This window comes from Corvus cornix, chromosome 1, assembly GCF_000738735.6.
Source record: "Corvus cornix cornix isolate S_Up_H32 chromosome 1, ASM73873v5, whole genome shotgun sequence".
NCBI lineage: Eukaryota > Metazoa > Chordata > Aves > Passeriformes > Corvidae > Corvus > Corvus cornix.
The window spans coordinates 113733536-113756021 of NC_046332.1; the positions used below are offsets into that span (position 1 = coordinate 113733536).

The following is a 22486-nucleotide window of genomic DNA, read 5'->3' on the forward strand; positions in this document are numbered from 1 at the left end:
TGATCAGAGATGAGAGAAAGGGCTTCTCAAGGCATGGCTTGTACCCCTGGCATCCATTTAGTGATGACTGCTATCACCCAACACTGTGACCATTGCCAGCAAATTGCCTTCACTCTGCCCCCAGCTCCTAACAAATCATCACTCCTGGCACAGCAAGACCTGATGTTTCAATGGTTTATATAAATATAGGATAGTCTTCACCCAAAACTTCAAGAACTCTGCCATCTGGCTAAGGATTCAGTTTAAAATCGTGAATCAAGTTACCAGTCTTTACTTTCTGATGTAGCAACCTGCTTTCCTCCCTGCACACACCTGAGTGCATCTCCACAGGATACCAGGCACCAGGTTCCAGCTCTGACACTGTCAGACTCCTATATTCAGTTTTCATCTCCCATTTTAGCTGCTTTCCTTGAAGCAGCAGGAATTATACAGCTCTGCATAAGCTCTGTGGATGACTTCACATCAGAGTTCTACTCACACTGGAAAAATAATCATTTGAACTGGGACAGATACTGGAGAAAAAGAAATAATAATCAGGTAAAGCTTTGCAGAGGAGGGGAGAAATGCCTGCTTGAAGCAAGCCACTGAAGGAGGGTTCCTTTATCCCAGCATAATTCTGATCCCAAAGGAGCCCTCACCACCACCAGTCAGATCAAAGGATTTGGGCAGGGTTTTTTGCCATCGCTTGTCCTGTCACATGAACACAGGTATTTAGGGGATAAAACACATCTCAGGTGAGAGGGGAAAATGTTCTGAACAATTCTCAAATAATAATAAAACCCCTGGTATTTAAAAGACCAGACTACGAAAAATTGCCTGAGGTTGAGCCTCCAGGTCAGAGATGATGCCACAAGGAGGAGCTGCATATGAAACTTCACCAAATGTGGGCATTTGCCCTCTGAATTTGCTGCCCTGGGCTAGTGAGATGCCACTCTGGTGGCTCTTGCTCTTATTCCTTAGGCATAATCCCTTCACAAGCTTCTTTCCCAGCAAAAGCTCTTGGATAAATATTTGACTCATAAGGAATATAAAACAAGTTTTTATAAACGGAACTTTTTTTTGTGTAGAATCCTTCCGTTTGTTTTCCAGCTGGGAGAAAACAACCTTTATGGGGGTTTTTTGTCAGTTACGATTAGCAAATTTTATACTTAGAACAAACAAACAAACAAACAAACAAACCCCAAACTCACTTTGTTTTCATTTAAAAAAAACCAAACACATTTTTTTAGGAGGAGACAAGACAGGAGCTGAACAGGGCATTGGCACAGCTGCCCAAGGCAGGGCAGGGTGGCAGGAGGGGAGCAGGGCTGGGGGAGGAGAGAGGCTGGAGAAGCAGCAGAACTGGCCTTACAGGGCTGAAAAAGGCATTTTCCAGGGAGAAAGGAATGAAGGAGAACCAGAAGTGGGGCTGGATGAGTGGAGACCACCAGGAACACGAGATCACAGGGGAGGGGAGAGAAAAGAGCAGAGTGAAGTGTGACTTGGGATCAGAGAGATGTGGAGGGCATGAGAGACACAACAAAGACAAGCAGAATCAGAACTGATAGAGCCAAACTGAATAGTGACACACTACAGAAAAAAAATACATTTAGTGATGGGCAGAGACAGCAGCTGTCCTATCCCAAACAAAACCATAATTTTAAGACCAAATCTGATTCTTTGAAATATGATTCAGCTCCAATCAACAGAAAAATCCCCTCATTAGCTGCAACACATCTGCCCAAACCCAAACAGATGAAACCTTTGCCAGCCTGGTTGCTCTCAATTACAGCTCCTGAAACTGTGTCTCACAGGTTTCCAGGCAGCTCCTGCCTCACAGGGGATTTGTGAAGGACTCTGATTAATCATCCTCTGCTGAGAGGAATGGGAAGGCAGGTCCTTTTCCTCCCCAGCTGCCTAAGTTAACTCCATAGACAGCTGCTGCTGCAGTGCCCTGGTGCCAGAGGCTGCAGGAAAAACCAGGATGTGTGGCAAAAGGATGAGCAGCAAATGTTGCCATGAGCCACTCGCAGTGCACTCTTTGATGTGCTTCCTCCTCTTTGAGCTGAAGAAATGTAACATCAATAAAAGCAACTGCTAAATTGCCAGGAAGAGGAATCGTTTTCACAAGCTGATTTAGAAAAGAGAGAGTGCCAATTCCTGCAGAAAATATCATTGATATAGAAAAAATTGCAGACAACAAGAAAATTATTTTGACATTGAAAAAATAGTTTTAGATGCCTTTTTCCCAACTCTGGGCGAGGCTTCGCTTCTCCCCCAGCTGAATTCCCACATGTGCAGATCCCGTGGGATGTGTACTCACTGTGGTCCGGGCTGGGGGCTGCAGAGGTGCCAGGCAAAGCAGGTGACCCCAGGGCTCCAGTGTGCTCCTCAGACCAAGAGCTCTTCTCTCTCCCCACCTCTCCATCTGCTCTGAGAGTGGCGTTGAGGGTGGGAATGTTCCCTGTGCCCGGCAGAGCTGTGTCAGGGCCACCTCCTGTGTGAGTCCTGGTGGCAGCAGAGGCTGTTTGATTTGGAGACAGCCAAACTGAACTGAGTTGCTCTTGCCTGGCCGTGCCCATGGGCACATTTGGGAGAGCAGCCTTGGCCACGGAGCTTTGCTGTGATGGACTTGTGGCTTCTGTGCCCATGGCCAGTGCCCCGCTGGGTGTGACCCCCGTGGCCGTGGGGCTGCTGTCCCTGCTGAAACCCATCTGTGGGGCCAGACCTTTTTTCCCAAGGGGTTGGAGGGGCACTGGTGGGACTGTGGGATGCTTGTTTGTCACCCAGGGGCAGCGCAGCAGGGAGGAGTGTGACGGTGCTTGACTCCGGGTCTGCAGCAGCCACTGTCCCGGTGGTGGCAGTGGGAGCAGGGCCTGCAGGGCTTCCTTCTTCAAGAGTAAAGTCTGTGCTGTTTCTTATTTCAGGAGCCATGGTTTCAGTGAGAGGATCCACAATCTCACCTGCAACACAGTAAACACTCCTTGAAACGGGGCCTCAAACTGGGTGAGGAGGCACCAGGGCCTGGCCTGAAAATGGCCCCAAGGCCACTCAAGCACCCGTGGCAGCATTACAAAAACAGGTGCTGGATGTTCATGAACGCATTGCAGAATTTGTGATTTTTATGGGGTTGAATCTGATTTTTATGGGCTTGTGCTGACACAAAGAAGCAGAGTTGATTCCTGGGTCTCCTGGGTCTGGTTGGCAAGGCCGTGGATCAACTCAACAGGAGGAAATTAGCCACAGACATAGCAAAGAGGGAAAAGTACTCCTTGAAGTTATCAGGCTTATCAAGGAGGATCTCAGGGAGATTTCATCTGAAAATATAATATATATATATAAAATAAATAAATAAATAAATAAGTAAAGTTACAGATCAGTCATATATAACCCCTCAGGCACAGACTGCAAAGGTGCAAGAATATGAACAGATGCAATAAAAGCAGATGTGAAAACCCACAACTTATTCCGATGTTTCATGGCAAAGAAAAACCACATGCCAGCCTTTTTCTCACCCTCACAGTTTCTTCCAGGTTGGGATGGATTGGTATCCATGGTTGTCTTGCATCTGCACAGGTAGGAGCCCATCAAATTGATACACTCTGCAAACACAGAGCAGTCATTCTCAGCTTGGGAAGCACATTCATCCCAGTCTGTGGGGCCAAAACAAGAACGTGGGTCAGAGAGCCTCCCTGCTGGCTGCATTAAGCTAGAAATAATCATTAAGTAGTCCTTTTTAAATGTATTTATGTGGTCTTCCTTTTTCATCATTTACCTGTCAGCCAAGTTCTGAGTGATGCAGAACACTATGTTTTGTTATTCTCTTGTTCTTGTACTCTGAAAAGTATTTTCTCTGAGTAAAGACTTTTTAAATAATTGTTTTTAGAAGTAAACACATTTAAAGTGAAAAAATGCTCGAGGTTTGTACTACAATTTTATCAAAAGCACTCACTATACCAAGCTCTGTGTACAGCACCTCCAGATGTATCAGGTAATTAATAGATCTGTTACCACTAGCTACCAGCAGATACAACGTTAAATAGAGACTTAATCCAAATAATCTTCTGCTTCAAATAAAAAGTAAATGCTAGTAACTCCCACGGGAAGCACTCTTCTGTTCTTAACAGAGGAAGTGCTAAGGGCAAAATCTCTTTTTATACAATTTTTCTTCTCAAAAGTTGTACTGTAAAACTGTGACCCTCTTTCTGGTAGTATCAGAAAAGACATCCTGATTCATCAATGCATGAAGATGCTCTAAGGGTGTTCCTTATGTTTGATTTCAGCTGCTCAGAATCAGTTAGAGATGCTTTTTCACACAGTTGTAGACCTATTTTATTGCTGAGTCTCTTCTCCTTTGAGGAATTTATATCTGGAGTCTTGTGTTGCCATTCACACCCTGTTCCAGAAAAGTTGCAAAGGCTGAGTTAGTCCTTTGAACAGGAACAATGCCAGTGAATCCCAGGTGAGCCCTCCCTGTGTGACTCCCTCGTGCACTCACCTTCGCTGCCTCAGAGCCCTGAGAGAGGGAGAGCAGCAAATGAGGCTAAAAACCGTGTCTTGGGACAAATCATTCTGATCAGAGCCTAGAAAATTGTTCTGAATAACAAATTAACATTAAGTCCTCGTCCTGCAAACCTGCAGATTAATGAGGATGGTTATTTCTCTGAAACAAAGGAGTGCCCCATTCCCTGTGTATGCACATACATGCACTCATCTTGCTGCTTGCTTTTCCTGCCTTCCAGCTAGTATTTCAATTCTTTTTACTCTTTTTGTCATTGGGTAATTGCTGTGTCCATGATAGTTTCCATTAGACAATTTCATGTGCCTGTGGCCAGCAGCTGCCATACTACATTCCAGCCTAAGCCACTTAGAGGGAATGCAGAAGGGTGCGGGATCGACTGAACACCAGAGATGAAATCTCATGAATTCCTTACTGCGCTATGAAGTAATTGTGACTCTTGCTGGCTTCCAACACCATCTGAGAGATGCTAATTGCCAAATCATTTACATTCACTGCCTCCATTGTCTCTGAGGGTTTCCTTTCTCCTCACTTAGCACGGCTTTTTAAGCAAATTCCTTCACCTCTGATGGCCACGTTCAATCATGCATCGAGTCAAAACATTGGTGCTGACTGGTGCATCACTTGTGCATGTCCACACACACACACACACTGCACTTTTTTCCCCTCTAAACCATCACATCTCAGCCAAGATGTGTTTTGGATTCTCTTTCTGCGCTCTTGGCACCTCTCTGGCCTTTCACCTTTGGCACTTCTCTACACACACACCTCAACCAACAGTCTTAGTCCAAAAATTTTTTTAAAAGCCACCTTTGCGTACATTCTGATTACATATTATACCTGTAAGGGGTATGTGCAAAGGGTAAAAATCTGTGAATTCCCTCCCAAATGATGTTGCAGATGCTAAAGATTTGTCTGATTTCACGGGGGACATTCATGGAGGAGAAACCCAAAGAAATCCCTCTGGATTCAGGGAGTACTGGAGCTGAAAACAGTTGTTGGCTAAGGGATTATTAGTGGTAGGCGATGCCTCTCCAGGAATTGGCTCCTGGCTGGTACTGAGGATGTGACATTGTGCTAGAAGGATCTTGGGCCTGACTCAGCACACATCCCTTTCTCTTCTCTTACCATGCCCCACGCAACAGATTTTATTGTTTCTCTTCATCATGGCAGTCAACTTAATAATTTATGAATCTTCGAAGAGATCTGGTCCACTCCCTTCTGTTGTGCTGTCCCTTCTGACTTCTCATCCCTGCTTTTGACAGATAAATGGACTGTCACTAAACCAAGCACAAAGCCTAGTGGTGGCCAGGCTGCAGGGAGGATCCAGGGGACAGGATCTGGGTGGGTTTATTGCCAAAGGTCATGTCCTGAGCCTCTCCGGGGTCAGGAAGCAAAACACCCCATTATACAAGTCCTTCCTTCGTGTATTTCACTCCTTATTTTCCACTTAGGAAACTCACGTTGAAGAAACTCTTCTTTGGTTAGACCTAAGAAATAAACCCCTTTTTGTGGTGGTCTATTTACCCACTGCTTTTCTTATTCCACATTGTTCCTCCCCTTCCCCTTGTCCCTAGCCCCGGCCACTCCCTCGGGTTCTCCCTGTTGGTTCCTGTACCCCAGCTCTGCCCATGTACTGCCCCTGGGCCCCTGAGAAAACCCCTCTGCTGCCCGACCACGAGGCCTCTCTTGGGCACTCTGGTTCTGGGAACCAGCCAACAACAGGAAACAATAAAGGTTCCCGATAGAGAGACCCTTCTCGCCTCCTCTGCCATCACTGTGTTGCAGAGCCCAGCTAGCCAGAGCAGGAGCTCAGGGAATCCAAAAGGACTACAGGAGGGCAGAATGTCTGCCCTGCCCTAAGCAGCCCAGCTGTGCTCTCTGGGAAAGCTGCAGCTTGCTAAACCAAACCTAGGACTGCAACACCTTTTCTCAGCCCCTAAGGAGGAGTGGAGGTGTTGGCTGTGCTCCTGGATAACTGTGGAAGCCACTTGGTTTTCTGCAGCTAAAGTGACAGTCCAGAGCTATTGCCTTCTTCCTCCTCAGCCTTTTGGTCCCAGGATCAATAGCATTTATAAAGTATTTTGGCACACATCAGCATCTTGCAGTTCAGTCTCTGTTGCCACTGTGATATTTGTAGGCTTCGAGTGCAATTTGTCTCCTGGTTTTTTCCTGTCCTGTTCTCCTTAACCTCCGTATGCTCTGCAACTCCAAAGGGAGTTTTTCCTGCTCACAGTAACTAAGCTTTTAAAGGCTTAATACACAGAGAGAGAAGAATAACCCATTCTGTTGGCTTAGGCAACTTTCTGAACTCTGCTGTCTCTGCCAGCTGGGAAACCTGAGGACAGAACTCAGTCCTTTGAAGATAAAAGTGTTGATTACTGAAGATCAAACAAAGGCCTGGTTTAATGTAAATTCCATGCATGTTTCTTCAGTCCTATTCACAGTAAGGACATTTGGGAATGTCTCTGGCTGGGTTTCTAGAGTGAAGATGTTAGATTTCTTTTCTTAAACCCTGGCCCAGATACAGTCCCCCAGTCTTGGAGCACAACACTGTCTAGAGGGTGTGTGTATCTAAAGGCTACAAATATTCCACAGTAATCCTGTCTGCCATTCAGCACCAGAAGATATGGCAAACTTCCAGCCAGGGACAGAGAGGAGAGGGAGGAAAATGAATAGGGAAGCCCAGGGCTCCACTTGGGTTAAACACAGTGAGGGGAAGCAGTGCCTGCAGGTACCTGGGGACAGCCAATGTCCCTTTGGCTGGCCCTTCTGGGCTTATGGATAGAACCCCTGGAAGAATTCTCGCACCATGGTTTTCTCTTCAACTAACCACATCCTTTGTTTCTCTATTTTGTGAAGAATACTGGTGATACTGCACGTGATCAAAACACAAGCCTTGCTTTCTTCTTTGAAAAAATAATAATAAAGATTACCTTCTACTGCAGTGTTTTGCTCATCCACCACAAGCACAGAGCCATTGTGCAGGTAGGAAAGCACTGGGGCAAACGTGGAGGCATCCACTGGAAACTCAGGATCCTGCACGGTGATCCTGAGCCTCACAATGATGCTTCCTGCTGCCAGGGATTCAATCTTCATTTTCAGCTTCCCAGATTTGTACAAGGCAGAAATATTGGGTGGAAATGAATTCTCAAGCTGAACAAAGGGAGAGAAGCATTGAGAATGAGGAAGCCAACAGGTACCTCTTTAAATATTTATATAAACAGAACATAGAAGATGCTGTAAAAAGAAAAGTTTCAAAGTGTTTGAGAAGTCTTATTTTTCAGAGATTACTGTGGCACAAAGTAATATGAGTCTCCTTGGTGCAACCCTGCTGAGAAGGACTTGGGGGTGCTGGTGGATGAGAGGCTGGACATGCCCTGGCTGTATGTGCTGGGACCCAGAAAACCCCCTGTGCTGGGCTTCACCAAAATCAGCCTGGGCAGCAGGAAAGGGGGGATTGTGCCCCTGTGCCCCACTCAGGTGAGACTCCACCTGCAGAGCTGCCCCAGCCCTGGGGCCCAGCACAGGAAGGATGTGGAGCTGCTGGAGGGAGGCCAGAGGAGGCACCAAGATCAGAACAGCTCTGTTGTCAGGAAAGGCTGAGAGAATTGGGATTGTTCAGCCTGGAAAACAGAAGGCTCTGGGGAGACTTAATTGTGACCTTCCAGTACCTGAGGAGAACTTACTGGAAAAATGAGGCAAGACTATTTACAAGGGCCTGGAGTGACAGGACAAAGGGGAATGACTTCAAACTGACAGAGAGTAGGGTTAGATTAGATATCAGGAAAAACTTCTTTACTGCGAGGGTGGTGAGGCCCTGGCACAGGTTGCCCAGAGAAGCTGTGGATCCCTGGAAGTGTTCAAGGCCAGGTTTAACAGGGTTCTGAACAACCTGGTCTGGTGGAAGGTGTCCCTGCCCATAGCACAGGTTTGGAACTAGATGATCCTCAAGGTCTCTCCCAACCCAAACCATTCTGTGACTATATGATTCTATGACACCTTTGAAAACTGTATCCATCTGAGCACTGGTCCCACAAACCAAGTTCCACATTTTGGCTCAAGGGAGCAGAATTCCCCCTGGACCTGTTTGCGTGCAACAGAGCTGAACTGTTCTGGTAAGTGCATGCAGCAGAGCCTCTATATGTCACATACACATTTTATTTACAAGTGTGGGCATGGCTTTAGTTCCCAGGGAGCATTTGAAGCTCCCCAGTTCAAGTTCAGCCTGCAGCTGAGTCCAAAACCAAAGAAATCTCAGGATGAGAGACCAGAAAAATGGAGGTGGGTAACTTAAAAAAAAAAGTGTTTGAGACAGCCCAGCTTCAAGGCAGTATCACACTTACATCATGGTTAATTACCAAACCAGTGAGCAGACACTTCAGCTGAACAAATGGCATTACTCTGAAAGTTAAAGCTGGCACACTGCTGTCAATATTTGAGCTGTGCAGGAGCTGGCAGTTTTACCTTACATGTCTAGAAGGCAGCTCCTTGCTTGAGCCTTTTGTTCCTGCATACACCTCAGAGCATGCCTTGGAGCACGAATCACAGAGCCATAAATCAGCACAGCTTTGTTCCTATTCAGCCAGAGCTTGCTCAAAAAGATTCCTACAAACAAGCTGTTTAACTGGTCCAGGCTCATATCAGGGTAGGAAGGCAAGAAAATGAGGAGAGAAGAAGTGAGAAGGGGATGTTGTGCTCCCCAACACCCAAGGAGGCAGCAGCAACACAGATGGGTGATGCTCCTTTTTCTTCCCAACCCGATGAAGCCCATCAGGTCTGCATTAATCTCAGAGAAGACTCACTCACCAAAATCCTCCTACACAACAAAAGTGAACACTTCGCAACTATGGGAAATAAAACCACGTCGGGAGGTTCAACTTGCAATTTCTTTAGGGCAAATGCCTCTTCTCTGCTGCCCTTGAATGTAAAGCTCCATTATTGTTTTGGGGTTTTCTGTTGCATTTAAATTCACACATGATTATGAGTCACCCTTTGCTTTGGGGAAGCCTTGTTTTGGATGGAGATCCCCCCAATTCCACTGTATGGGCCCTGTTCTGTGCAACAAAACTGTAGGAGATTGCTCCAGCTTTTTTTTTTTTTTTTTGGGAAGCTGAGAGCTGGTATTAGACTTCATGACTCAAGTTTTGTTTCTGGCTGATTACACCTGACTGTGGACAGTGGCAACATGTGTGCAGGCAAGGAATGGGGCTGGAGAAGAAAGCCTGGTCCAGACACTTTTCCTAAAAGAAGAAAGAGCTTTGAGAGAAGTAAGACATTTATTGAGAAGACTGTGCTGAAATGAGTGCCAGGAATGCCATTTCAATAATCCATTAAAAAGCCTCAAGTTAATTTACTGGTAGTTTATTGCCAGATTAAAGATCCAAGGAAAGGAGCCTCTGTTGCATGCCTGCATTTATAATTCCTTCACTCTTCTGTAGGGGAAAATTCTCACTGGCTTCATTGCTAACAAGGCCAAGGGCTTGATCTGTCTAGTCAGTTGAATTTTGTTTTAATTATAAAGAAAGGTCACAGGAAACAGTATGATGATTTTGAGGGAATATTTCATCCAGGCATGAAGTCCTCTGTTTGATTAAATCAATTGTAAACTGAAAAAAAATCTGCATCACCCAGAGATATTTTCATTTTACCTCTGTAAGCAACAGTCTTGAAAAGTCCTCATATGCTGAGCTGCTGGAATTATGGAAATCATCAGTGAAGTTGTAGTTGAGAATCCTCACAGTAACAGCAAATATCTTGGCCTCTGTAGACACAACATTAAAACACACTGACAAAGTAGGAAAGGATTCAGTTAAAACTGATGTAGCCAGAACAAATGTCTGACGATGGAAGAAGGGAGGACAAGATTGAGAGATTGGTATTAAATCAAAAAAATAAAGCCAATAGGGTCCTACAAGCTTCTGATACATTGAGAACATGCATTTTGTCAAGCCTAAAGAGATATTTAGGTGCCTAGTTGCAACTGCATGAGAACTGGGTGTACACATACCTTTATGTGTGGGTTTACACATACCTGGGCCTGGCCCTATGCAGCTCCTGCCTTGAAGTTACACTCAGGGTTGAATTGCCTGTGGGCTCATCTCTGGCCCACCAGTCACAATTTTTATTTATTTTCCTGATCTTGGTAGTGGGGATAGTAAATACATTCTTAAACTGAAAATACAACAAAAAGCAGTGCATGCCCCTTGTCTGTGTGGTGAGCCCTGACAGATAATGTACAGAGCACAGGAGCCAAAACCAAGAGCCAAGGAATCTCTAACTGCTTTGTTCTGTATAAACACCCCGAGGCTGTTACTCCTTGGACTGATCCTTGGAAAACTTTTCTTTTTTTCAAGGGCTCCAACTTCATACTCTGAAGTTCAGCCCTCTGTTTTCATAACCACTAGACCTCCTACTTTCCCTCCACAAAAGGAGTAATTCCCTTCTGACCCAAACTGGAGTCATCCCTCATCTGATCAAAGGGAAGGCTCTTAGGGATAAACATGAACAGCAGCATTCTCACTGTGGTCAGGAATAAATAGTTCACTGCTTGCTTTTTGAAAAAAATGGGGAGAGATTTATTTCTTTATTTGCACAGAGGCTTAGGAAATCATTTAAGACTAGGGGAAAAGCAAAATTATGTTTGATCAACACACTAGGGCCTCAGGAAGCTACCATCACCAGTTAATTGAACCGAACTGGGCAGGTAGTCTGCAGCTTTCTTACTCAGCCCTTGTAATTCCCTTTAATCCTCTATTCAGCAGAATCTGCCCTTCCTCTGGGCACTCTTGTTAGCTCAGCTGAGCCCTTGACAAACTGGTTGCCTGCATTTCCCACTGGCCACAGCCATCAACCAGGAAAAAATGAGGCCTGTTGGGAGATAGGTGGCAGCAGAAAGCAGTGCCAGGCACCAAAGAAATAAATTTCAAAAAAATAATTATAGCTTAGCCTGATATCTGTAATAGTCTAATCAGCTCCAGCACTGCTTTATCAACTAAGGCCAAAGTTCTGCTGCCTGATATTCTGGGTTGGATAAATGCTGGAGTAGATGAGATAAAAAGTGCTGAAGAAGGTGGGAAATGTTGTTCAGTGAGGAGCACAGGATCACTGCTGAACTGCGAGTGGGGATGGAGGGAGGAGAAGGGAGGAGAGAAAATGTATATATATTTTTAAATCTTTTTTTAAGTGTTTCTTTACCTGTTTTAACATTTTGACAGGAGATGATGGTTTTTCCACAGGCTTCATAACTGATCTCTACTGAATACATCACACCTGCTTCCAGGTGAGACACATCCATTTTTATTTCCTCTGTCTTCAGGGTTTGCACAGTCTCATTGCCCTTGAGCACCCGGACTTGGAAAGTGTGGTTCAGAGTGGAACTCACAAGCCAGGACATTTCAAAGCTGTTGCTGGTAACGCTGAGGATTCGATGGTTTGTAACTGCAGAGGGATCTGCTGCAGTCCCAGGAAGAGTTGGCACAGAAAAAGCAACATTTCTCCTTTAAACTGTGCTATTCTGAATCCACTACACACAAGCACTTTGACAGTCAATAGGGTAAGGTCCTCTTTATGTCAGGACAGAATCTTCCCCTCTCACATTACCACGTCCCCTCATGACTGATTTAGAGCTTAATCTTTTTATTTCCTTCTAGTATATGCATTTCCACTGAATCACAGAGTCCTAGAATGGCTTGGGTTGGAAGGGACCTGAAAGCCCATCCAGTTCCACCTTCCACTAGACAGGCTGCTCAGAGCCCCATCCAACCTGGCCTTGAACACTTCCAGGGATGAGGCAGCCACAATTCCTCTGGACAACCAAATCTCCTCCAAATCTCCAGTCACACAAATAACCAACCAGTGAGCTACAGGTGCAAGCAACAGGAATAAGCTTGGAAGAGTGACTCTGTGTACTCTACATGTGTTGACACCTGCTTTGCCTCCTGTCACTTTAATCATCAAAATGCACCTGTTCAGGCAAAGGTTGCCTGGATTTATCCTGGAAAACCCACACAGTCCCCAACTAACAGAGGCTGGGGGCAGAGTGGCGTGCAGAACTTCACCTGTTATTCCACTCCAGTCCAGTGCAATCATTGTCATGTCAATGGGAAAAGACAGGGCCCTTCAGAGATGATTCCTCTCCTGGGAGGAGGAGGTGTCTAAACCGGGTAGGGTGAGTTGCCCTGCAGCAGAGCCAGTCTGTCTGGTGAGAGAGAGAGAGAGCCCAGCCTAGACACTTCTGCTGGAGAGAGCTGGGGCCAGCCAACATGAGCATCACACCCCGTGCTAAGCCAGAGACCAGGGCATGCTGCTGCCACAGCTCCAATTCTTTCATGCTGACGGTTAGACTAAGAAAAAAAGGTTGTTTTCATAAATTGCTTCAATAGAACACAGTTATTTCCGGCACTCTGAGCCAAGTAGCTGCCAAATGCCTCAAAAGCCACTCCCCCCTGCACTAGAGGGGCCTCAGTTTAATTCCTCTGGCTTCATCTTTGGTCAGAAGTTGTGGATGAAGATCAAGAATATCCAGTCTGTCTCTCTGAACTCTCAAAGAACCACTTAAAGCTATTTCCTCCCACAAGAAGAACAGGGTGTTGTTAAAAGGATTGTGGTAACTCTTGCCTGAAAGGGCTGGATCATCCGTAGAAGCACAAATCTACTGAGGTTTGTTCCCATCACAAATCAAGAAAACATTCATTAAAATCCAAGGTTACTTACAGCACCCAGCATTTGTAGATTGGTTGGTTATGGACAAGAGATTTGATTTCCTTACAGAAGGAGAGCTACTGCCAGTGTTAACAGCATTTACTGCTGAACTTGGACTAAATGCTGCAATGCCTAGGGGAAAATTATATTATCAAAGAGTTAGAGTATTTCTAAGAAAGCAAATCCAAAATAATACCATTCATGTTTTCCACATGAAGAGCAGCAATAGAAGTAATATAAATAGAAAATAAAAGTATTATCACATCACAAAAGCATGAAGTAATACATTACCTTAATTTTTGAGATTAAGGGATTGTAAAATTGTTTTCTAACTAAAGCATCGAATCTGCAAGCAGTTATTAATCTCATTAGCTTAAAGCCTATTAGCAGGCCCATTGATGTCTGTGGGCTGTAAGTATATTTTGCTGAACTGGTACCACAAGGAATTATTTCAGCCAGTGCCAAACTCCAGCTGCTTGCAGCAGAGGGCTCAGCAGCAGTGCAGCAGCTTGGGGTGGGACCATACCACCACTGAGTCTGGGCTGCAGTCAAAACAGGAAAAAAGAAAATAGTAGAAATAATGCCATTAATTGTTTCTCAGGAGGCTGGGGAGGTGCACTGACAACAAGTGACTTGCTCTGAGAAGCAGTCAGGGTCTGGAGTTAACAGGTTTTGGCAGGTGAGTGAGGACAGCTGAGGGTGAAATAGATGAAACAGCAAACTGTGAAATTAATACCCTGCTCTTCAATCAGAAATAGGTAACAGGTTTATGTGGCATTTTCTCCCAACAGGAGGAGAAGGGGCACTCATGTTCCAGAAATCCCAGCAGGTGCCTCCTGTGAAGGAGCACAAAGTCCTGCAGGAACATCCTCAGTATTTCCCAAGGTGAGACCTCCATTTCTTACCTTCCTTTCTTGGGCTCAGCTGGTGAGGGGTGACCCCGGCATGTTCATGCTGAGGGTGGCAGCTGTAATGACCCTCCAGGTTTACACAGCTGCTTTTCTCAGGGCAAGCATTGAATTCAGCATAGGAGCATTCATTGACATCTAGGAAGAACAGCACACCTTGCACATATATTGAGAGCAGCATCAAGATTGATCACATGTCTGACTGATGTGTGTAGATCAGGCTCTGGGTACGATAAATTCAGTGTAAATCTGCACTAGTGCTGTTAAAGCCATTCTGGATGTTATCACCCTATCAGTTTTTACCCCAATTCTTTGGAATTGAAGGACAGTTAGGGGCAGCTCTTGCTTGCACCTGTAGGATGCCATCCAAACCTGAGATGTCAGCACAGGAGGAAGGAGAACTACCCAGTGATTTCACTGAAAGCTGGACTGAGTAAATACAGAATAAGAAGAGTTGAAAATGGTGCTTATGAACCACTGCAGAAGTGAAAATGTTCAGATAAATACAGAGCAATAAGTAAATTGACAGAATTTAAAATTAATCTATTGAAATGTAGTATGTAGTAGTATGCTATAGTAATTAACAAACTATAAATATGACTTGTTTCATGCAAGCTACTGGAAGTAACATGGCAACAGAGTCCATCTGCTTCCCAAGAAAACAGATTTTTTTAAGAGCCTGTTTAATACAACTAATGATTGTGCTACAAATATGCACCTATTTGCTTTTTCACCTGAAAAACTATGTTATTGGGAGAAAATAAATTTAATTGAGGGTTCAGGAGCATTCCCTTCCAAACTACTCACTCCAAAATAATCATCAACTCTCCATCTGCTAACAGAAAGGTCAGGGCCATGTTTGCAAAGTTTGCAAGGTCCTCTATGCTATCTTTGAAAGCAAATTAATGGTCATGTAAATGAGATCCCAACCGAAGAGGGATGAAAACCCCTAAAATATGACAGAATTACAATCAAGGACCTTGCACTTCAGCGTCAATCACTTCATACACGCGCTTCACCATGGCCTTCAGGGAGGAGGAAACCTCTGCCAGAGGAGCTGGATGGTGCATTCCAAGGAGAACCTGGGAGGCCACTGTCCCAGCGTAGGTTTCCCCACAATTACTCTGGATGTGGTGCACAGAGGTGTTCAGGTGCTGCAGTGCACCAGCAATCTGCAAAACAGGGCAGCAAACACTGGAGCACCTTGTTCCTTTCCCAGCACATGAATTATGGAATGGTTATTATCATAATCTGAGTGTAGAAAGAAATTCAGACACCATGGCAAAGTGGTAACAGTTAGGCCTGTATTTATGCAAGGTGAATTCTTCTTATTACCCCATTTCATAACAGATTTATGTTACAGGCATGCCAAGCTAAGGGGGGTGTGGAGCTGAACTCAAAATGCTTTGGCAGAAGGACTGAATAGAAAGAAAACGAGGAAAAGCAATAGACTCAGGATGAGGGGTGGGATTCAGAGCCACAGAGAGACGACAGAGAGACCAAACCATCCCAGCTGAGAGTCAGGAATGAGAGAAGGGACCAGCTGGGCTGAGCATCAGGAGTCAGTGGAACAGACAGCAGGACACTCTGAGAAGAAGCTTATTGAACAGCTCCACCTCAATTCCCCATTTCTTGAGTGCTTGTCTTTCACATAGCTTGTTTTATTCCAAGATATAAAAGCCTTGGTGGATCCTTGTCCTCTACTCCCTACTACACAGCAACAGGACCAGGCTTTCTTGCTTTTTTAGGATATGAGAAGGGGAAATCAAATAGGAGGAAGAATTACACCCATGCTTTTGTTAACATTTCTATTCTCCTGCCCATCAGTGCCAGCACATCATGGCAGATAGGTTTGTCTCTGGAAAACTTTAACTGGGAATTCCATATCAGAAAACATCATGCTTTGAAGGTCTTGAAGTCTGGTCCCAGTCTGTCATAGTCCCAAAACTGAACTGAGACAGAACTGGAGCAAGCACCACCTAAGCAGGAAAAACCCCTTTATTTCAGCATGTCTTTAAATTGCCCTGGTAAGAGACCTGAAAAATTTGCTAAAGAAGCTGATAAATTCATTATACTTGAGCTGCTTAAGGACGCAGCTGGCATTCAGTAATCAGAAATACAGAAATAATCAGAAATAGGGCCAAAAAAAATCAATGTGGCAGAACAAAGGGGGAGCAAAGAGTGGCCCCTGAGTAACAGAATCATGGGCACAACGAGGGAAGCGTTTGTGTTTGTACATACCACGGAGTGCAAAAGGCGGGAATGATTCAGAAGGTGGGAATCCACCCGGATTAATTCATTAAAATCCATTTTCACAAGCACTGTCACGTTGTACCAGAACGTCCTCCCTGCAGTGTAGGAAATAAAACAGCCAAGTCATCTGAGGGCTGGTGCTGCAGAAGGCGACAGAGCTTTAGGGAGTCTCTGAGGAAACAAAGCAAGATTTAACTTGGCAAATGTGAAGGGCCCACGAACAGCCACCAGCTAGGGCCTCGTTTGCCATATGCCACAGGCAGAGGAGCCAGCCAAGGGGAGGGAGCCAGTGAAGGTTTGCTGGACCCACAGCACCCACACACCACTCAGTGCTCACGGGTGCAAGCGCTGAAGCTGAATATCCTGGAATTCAACCAAGGCAGATTCCCGTATTTGTTTTAGGAAGAGCTATGGTAACAGTTTTCCTGCCCACTCCCACCCTCAGAAGGGAAAATTAAGGATATTTCTATTAGAAGCAGTGTTGAATTTATCAGTAACATACCCTCTGGCATGGGATCCACACAGCCTGCTCCTTTGGAAGAACTGCAGCATTTTTTCAGCCCTGGACATTCAGTATCGAACGTGCAAGGAAAATCAGATGTTTCCATATCCTTCACTGGACAAATACCAGGTCTTGAGGAGAATACGCTGGATCTATTGAGTGCTAAGTAACAAAAACATTTCTGAGAACAAAAATACAGAAAGTTGTTTCCACAAAATTGTGATATTTAATTTATAGCAAACACCTCCTCCTCATTTTAGAAGCACGTCTGTTCCGAGGTTTTAATGGGGAGAAAACAGCAGCCTAAAATATCATTATTTCATTCCAAGGGTGTAAATATTCTCAGATTTTTCTCTTGTCCATGACGTTTCTGTTACAGAAATTTTGAATTTATAACTTTCCATTAATAATTATGGATGGATGGGTGGACAGTTACATTTCTAAATGTGGAGACACTGAAGCACTGGGAAACAGAAAATGTGCCTGATGTCAGCTGTGACTAATCCAAATAATACATAATGATAAAGGAAACAGGTACTGTCTAAGATAGAAATTGGGAACTTTCATTTAACATTTTGTGGCACAAATTTAACCTTAGTTGCAGTAATTCTGTTCCAGCTGGCCACTCCAGGAGGTTGGTAGCCCATGCCAGAGAGCCTTGCAGAGAGGGCAGCTAAGGCAGGAGGTTGCTGCTTCCCAAGCCAAGGGCAGACAGTGGTCCTGGGTCAGTGCCAGCACAAAATCTCTTCTGTGGAAAGAGAAAATATTTCCAAGCCCTACAAACTCATTTCTTTACCCACACTCTCAAACACAGCTCCAAGTAATGCTCAGCTCTGGTCTTTCTAATCAACCTGAAAGAATTCTCTTTTCCATTCATTTTGCACCTACAGGGTTTTGATCCTTTACTGGGCAATTAAAGTCAGCCAGGAGAGAAAGGAACCTGATTGTTGCAATAGAAACCGTTGTGGTGCAGGAAAACCACGTTTGACGTCATAAAGCCCATAGCAAGTGGAAGGTTCACTGCAAACTATAAATCTATCATGAACAGTCAGTTCTGTGGCTTTCCAATTTCTGTTATCCCAAGGCTCTGAATGAGAGTAAATGTGAGGTTTCTGAGAAGCAGAGGGGATAGTGAATCTAGCGCTTTTGGCCTCAGCAAAGTAACCTTCTTAATGAGGGAAATTATCTTGACTAATCAAGATTTAAACTAAATCTACATTACTTGCTGCCACATGCACATTCCAGGTCCTCCTCTCTCTGGGGCTGGCACTACAGGTGGTTCCCCCAAACAGGTCCTTCTCCTAGAAATATCCCTCCTGATTTTAAAAGCCCCATTAAGGTGATACAGCCTCGGTTGCCCTTAGCTGAGTCTCACACGCATTCCCAGTCTCCTGTGATTGCTCCTTCTCAGCCTCCTGGGCAGGGAGCTAAGCAGCCTCTCACACTGGAGCCTGCACAAACACAAGCACCAAGGGATTGCCCTGTGTTAGGAAATTCCCTGTTCACCAGTGCTCCTTACTGCTCAAACCAGGTGGATCTTGGCAAGCTGGACCCAGGCTTGTAAATTCCTCCAGCTCTGAGACTCAGGTGCAGTTCAAGCAGGTTTGAGGTTCAAAGCAGCTTTTTTTCCCACCTGGGTCTCTTTTTTTGGTGTGTTTAACTGCAGTGTAAATGGTTTAATGAGTCACATGCAATCTCAGAAAACACTATTGAATCCTGGCTGGGTGCCACAGCAGATATTTATCTGAAATCAAAAGGTCATCCTTTTCGGATCAGCGGAAGCGGAGATGGATTCACTTCACATTTCTGCCTAATTGTACCAGATGCACTTTGGAAATCCAATTTATGCCCTCCTCTTCAATCATGCTGGGGACAGTCACCTACCAAGCAAGCACTGAGGAGCAAGCCAGCCAACTCCTCTGTCATTTGGATGAAGTACAGGCTTTTCTCCTCCGTTATTTACATAAATGTATGGAAGCAGAACTGCAGCTTAGCAACCAAAGGTCACTTGCCAGCCTGCCCACTGGAGAGCTGCTGGATCTGCTGTGACTGCAGGACGGGCCATCTCCCAGGAGAGTGATGCTGAGGGACAACATTAACTCAGCCATAACCCCTTCCCTCTCCCTCCTTCCATCTGGAAGGGATGGTTTCATCCAGAAGGTGTGGCAGAGCCAGGGACCAGCACCCTGCATTTGTCTCAGGTATCAGAAGGGGGAGGCAAATCTATGAAATTATAGAGAAAGCTCCTGGGAAAGTCTGTTCCAAAGGCAGGCTGGCAGTTTTCATCATACAACCCTGGTTTTGGGGTCTTTGAGCATTGGTAGGCTTTGCTTGCTCAGATGGACATTTTCCATCCTGATTGCCTCTCCAGGGGCTAACAGAGTTTTATGTTGGTCCAGCATCTGACAAATACTTAGCACCCTTCTTGGATGGGACTTTTGCCTTGGAGGGGAGAAGGCTGAGGGGGATGTGATCAAGGTTTACAAAATCCCAAAGGCAAGGTGAAGGCAGAGCCGGTTTTCACCAAAGCCCACAAGAATAAAATGGGTGAAAGAACTCACTTCTTTACCCAAACGGGAGGGAACTTCTGCAATTTGTCAGCACAGGGCGTGTGGAGGCAGACAGCTTCAGTGGGCTCAAAAAGGGACAAGGCAATTCCCAGAAGGGATTCCCATCAGCAGACACCACTGGGAACAGGCAGGGACACTGACAATCCCATTTCTGCAGCTGCTGGGGGCACACAAGGGACCCAAACTGCAGGGCAACCAGAGCCACCTGCTTCTGGGTGAAGTCCCATAGGACATTGTGGCACCTTTCCCACGCCAGGCTGAAGCTGCAGTGCTGCCCATATGTGGCACCACTGTCCCCTGGCTTTCAGGACAGCTGTGCCCCAGCTCCTGCTGCTCTGGTTACAGTCAGCATGGGAACATCTGTGTGCCAGCTCTGAAAGGTCCCAGCACTGCTGAGGAGCTGCTTGGGCACCTACAATGAACATTTTTTTACTTTGCAGACATTTTTCTGAAAACCTTAGGAAGCTGTGCACACAAAGCACACTCCGATTAAAGCGTGACCTTAACAATGCAAATCAAGTGCTCTCAAAAAACTCCACACTTAAAGTTGTCTTGGGCCTTCTTATTTCAAGGTATTTTTGTACATGTGTGCTTAAAGACGAGCCTTCATCATGTGCTGATGCACTCTTTCCCTCCCCAGCTGGGGATCAGGCAGGGTTAGATGGCAGATAAGGAGCTCTCTGGTTTCATCTTATGCTGGAAAGTGGGCAGCAAGCCAGTCACAGGAGAAGTAACCATACCATCCATTCAAGCAGCTGGAAACAAGCCTGGAGAATTGGATCCTATCTCTACCTAAAAGACAAGATGCAGGGAGAAGTTTTGTATGGTGAAACAACCTTTCAGAGCTGTGGGTTTCACAGGTCCACAAGCTTGACCTGCAGCCCTGTGCCCCAACCACACATGTTAAAAGCAGCACTAAGCACCATGAAAATCAGAATAAATTTATGAAAAAATTAAAGCTGCACCCAAGGTGTCTGAAAGTGGGTCTGAAACCAACACAGAATGGTTTGATCTCAGTTTCTCTGCAGCACAGGTGCCCATCTGTGAAAGACAGAGAAGCTCCCTCTCTTCCCACAGGCTTCATGAAGACAAATTGCTGCCTGTGAATTCCCCAGGATTCACCTTAAGAGGTGATAAATAGTTCTCTACTCAGTGAGAGGCTGAGCAGAGCACTGAATGTGGAGGTCAGGATGGCACACTCTGAGGAGCTCCTTAGAGGGACTCCATCATCCCTGGGCACAGGGAAATGTGGTCCTTGGGGCACTACAAAGCTGGATGAGATAATTACAAGAACTCACTAATCTGCAAGCACGGGCACAAAGAGAGAAAACGAAGGCTGTTTTGTTTAATTCTACCTTTAGAATTAATTCCAGCACTTCCTAACTTTTAGATACTTAACTTTCCAGCTGTTATTTCAAAATGTCAAAGTCATTTGTGTATGTATCTGTAACACTATCCCAATGGATAGACACACAACTAGTGAGAAATACCACAGCAACTTGACCAATGATCTGGACATTTTTTTCCCCCAACAGTAAAGAAATAATAAAAGCAGGGCCTGCCATATCCCAGGCAGGGGTAAATGTTTCCTTCTAGGAAGAGAAGGTGAACAGTGGCCAGGAGCAGGTTGCTGTGAAAGGTCGTGGAGACCTTTCCACTCCTGGCAGGATGGAGAGCACGTCAGCATGGATAACATCAAGAAGAAAATAACAGTAGTTCAACAGCGTGCTGTGCAGTAATTTCTGCAGTTCCAGTTTCTCTTCTCATCATTTATTTAAGACTGTGTCTAGACAGTGCATTACCATTCACAGAATTTATGACTAATGCCCTGAAAAGCAAAGATACCGGAATAATGTAAACACGGAAATCACCTAGAAGCCATACAAATCCTTAAATGGTTTAAAATATTCCCAAATTAACTTTGACAGGAAAAAGTGTCAGGGTGACCACAGTATTTCATGGACAAACTTGCCCAGTGTATCAACAACATGGCAAGGGCAGGGTGGAAATTCTGCAGTAAGAGATTTACAGATTTGTTCCTGTTAGATGAAACAGAATCATCAACAGCTCTCAAGCCTAAAATATCCCTAGAGATGCTTTTAAGAGACATAGATTATACTGGGAGAAAAATATTTCAAGCATTAACAGGATGCTTTTTTTTTCCTCACAAGAAGATGGTCTTGATTTTCAGAGATTCAGAAACACCTGAATTTCTTGTGCAAACAGTGACAACCACGGTGACTCTTTCACATTTAGCTGGCACAGCTCTTTCCTTGTACTACAGCATTAAAAAGCCTTTTTCTCTGGTTACCTCAGTCTTGCCATTTGATGCTTACAGGCACACATGTATGCACATGCCTGTATATCCAAAAGACTTCACTGAAGTAACTTTTCAACCATAATTAGACATACTGGAGACTTTCCCCAGCGTGAAACTGATGCTTGGAAAATACAGATGATCAACAGCAGGTCCTTTGCCTGTCTGATAAATCTGCTTGGACACACAGTAACCTGCAGCTCAAATTCTGCTTTGCTGAGACTCCACAACAGCCACGGAGCCAAACAGTGGCAGGATACAGTAAATTAAAAATAATGCTTTAATTTCTCTTCTCTAGCAAATCATTTTAGGAACAAGTAAAACACATCGACCACTTCTGTGTTTGGTTCCTTCTGTTAAAGTCCTGCTAGATACAATATTCTACCCGTGACTGTGGAGAAAATGCCTGGGGAAAAAAAAAAGTTTGGAAGTTCTTTTTCCAATGCTCTGAAGCAAGTTAAATGTGGGATGAACACATTGCTCTTGACAGATCCCATGACAGGACATATAGCTCATCCCCCCTCATGCCACATTATGATTCGGTGCAGGAGCAGGTTTGGGGACATTCCCACAGATCTGAGTCACCCAAGTCTTATGACCCAAAACAAGGGCTAGGGCTGCAACAGGACCTTTCCTTTCAATCTGGTGTTCCTGTGTGTGATTGTGGAAATGCCCAGGGCCCTACTGTAGAGTGGAAATAGAGAAAATGCAATGTCATACGAAAATAGGAGACAA

General features: G+C 45.0%; 1 protein-coding gene across 1 annotated transcript in view; it reads right to left on the reverse strand.

Moving 5' to 3' along the window:
* LOC104686365 (uromodulin-like 1) overlaps nt 1-22486 on the reverse strand; it is a 44896-nt gene that overhangs the window by 21267 nt on the left and 1143 nt on the right. Inside the window, exons 2-11 of the mRNA XM_039555763.1 lie at nt 16865-17026; nt 16351-16457; nt 15089-15281; nt 14107-14247; nt 13214-13333; nt 11696-11950; nt 10150-10262; nt 7435-7654; nt 3495-3632; nt 2303-2896 (exon numbers count right to left, since the gene is read on the reverse strand). Coding sequence (XP_039411697.1) covers nt 2303-2896; nt 3495-3632; nt 7435-7654; nt 10150-10262; nt 11696-11950; nt 13214-13333; nt 14107-14247; nt 15089-15281; nt 16351-16457; nt 16865-17026 — 2043 coding nt within the window. The remainder of the gene's footprint in view (nt 1-2302; nt 2897-3494; nt 3633-7434; nt 7655-10149; nt 10263-11695; nt 11951-13213; nt 13334-14106; nt 14248-15088; nt 15282-16350; nt 16458-16864; nt 17027-22486) is intronic.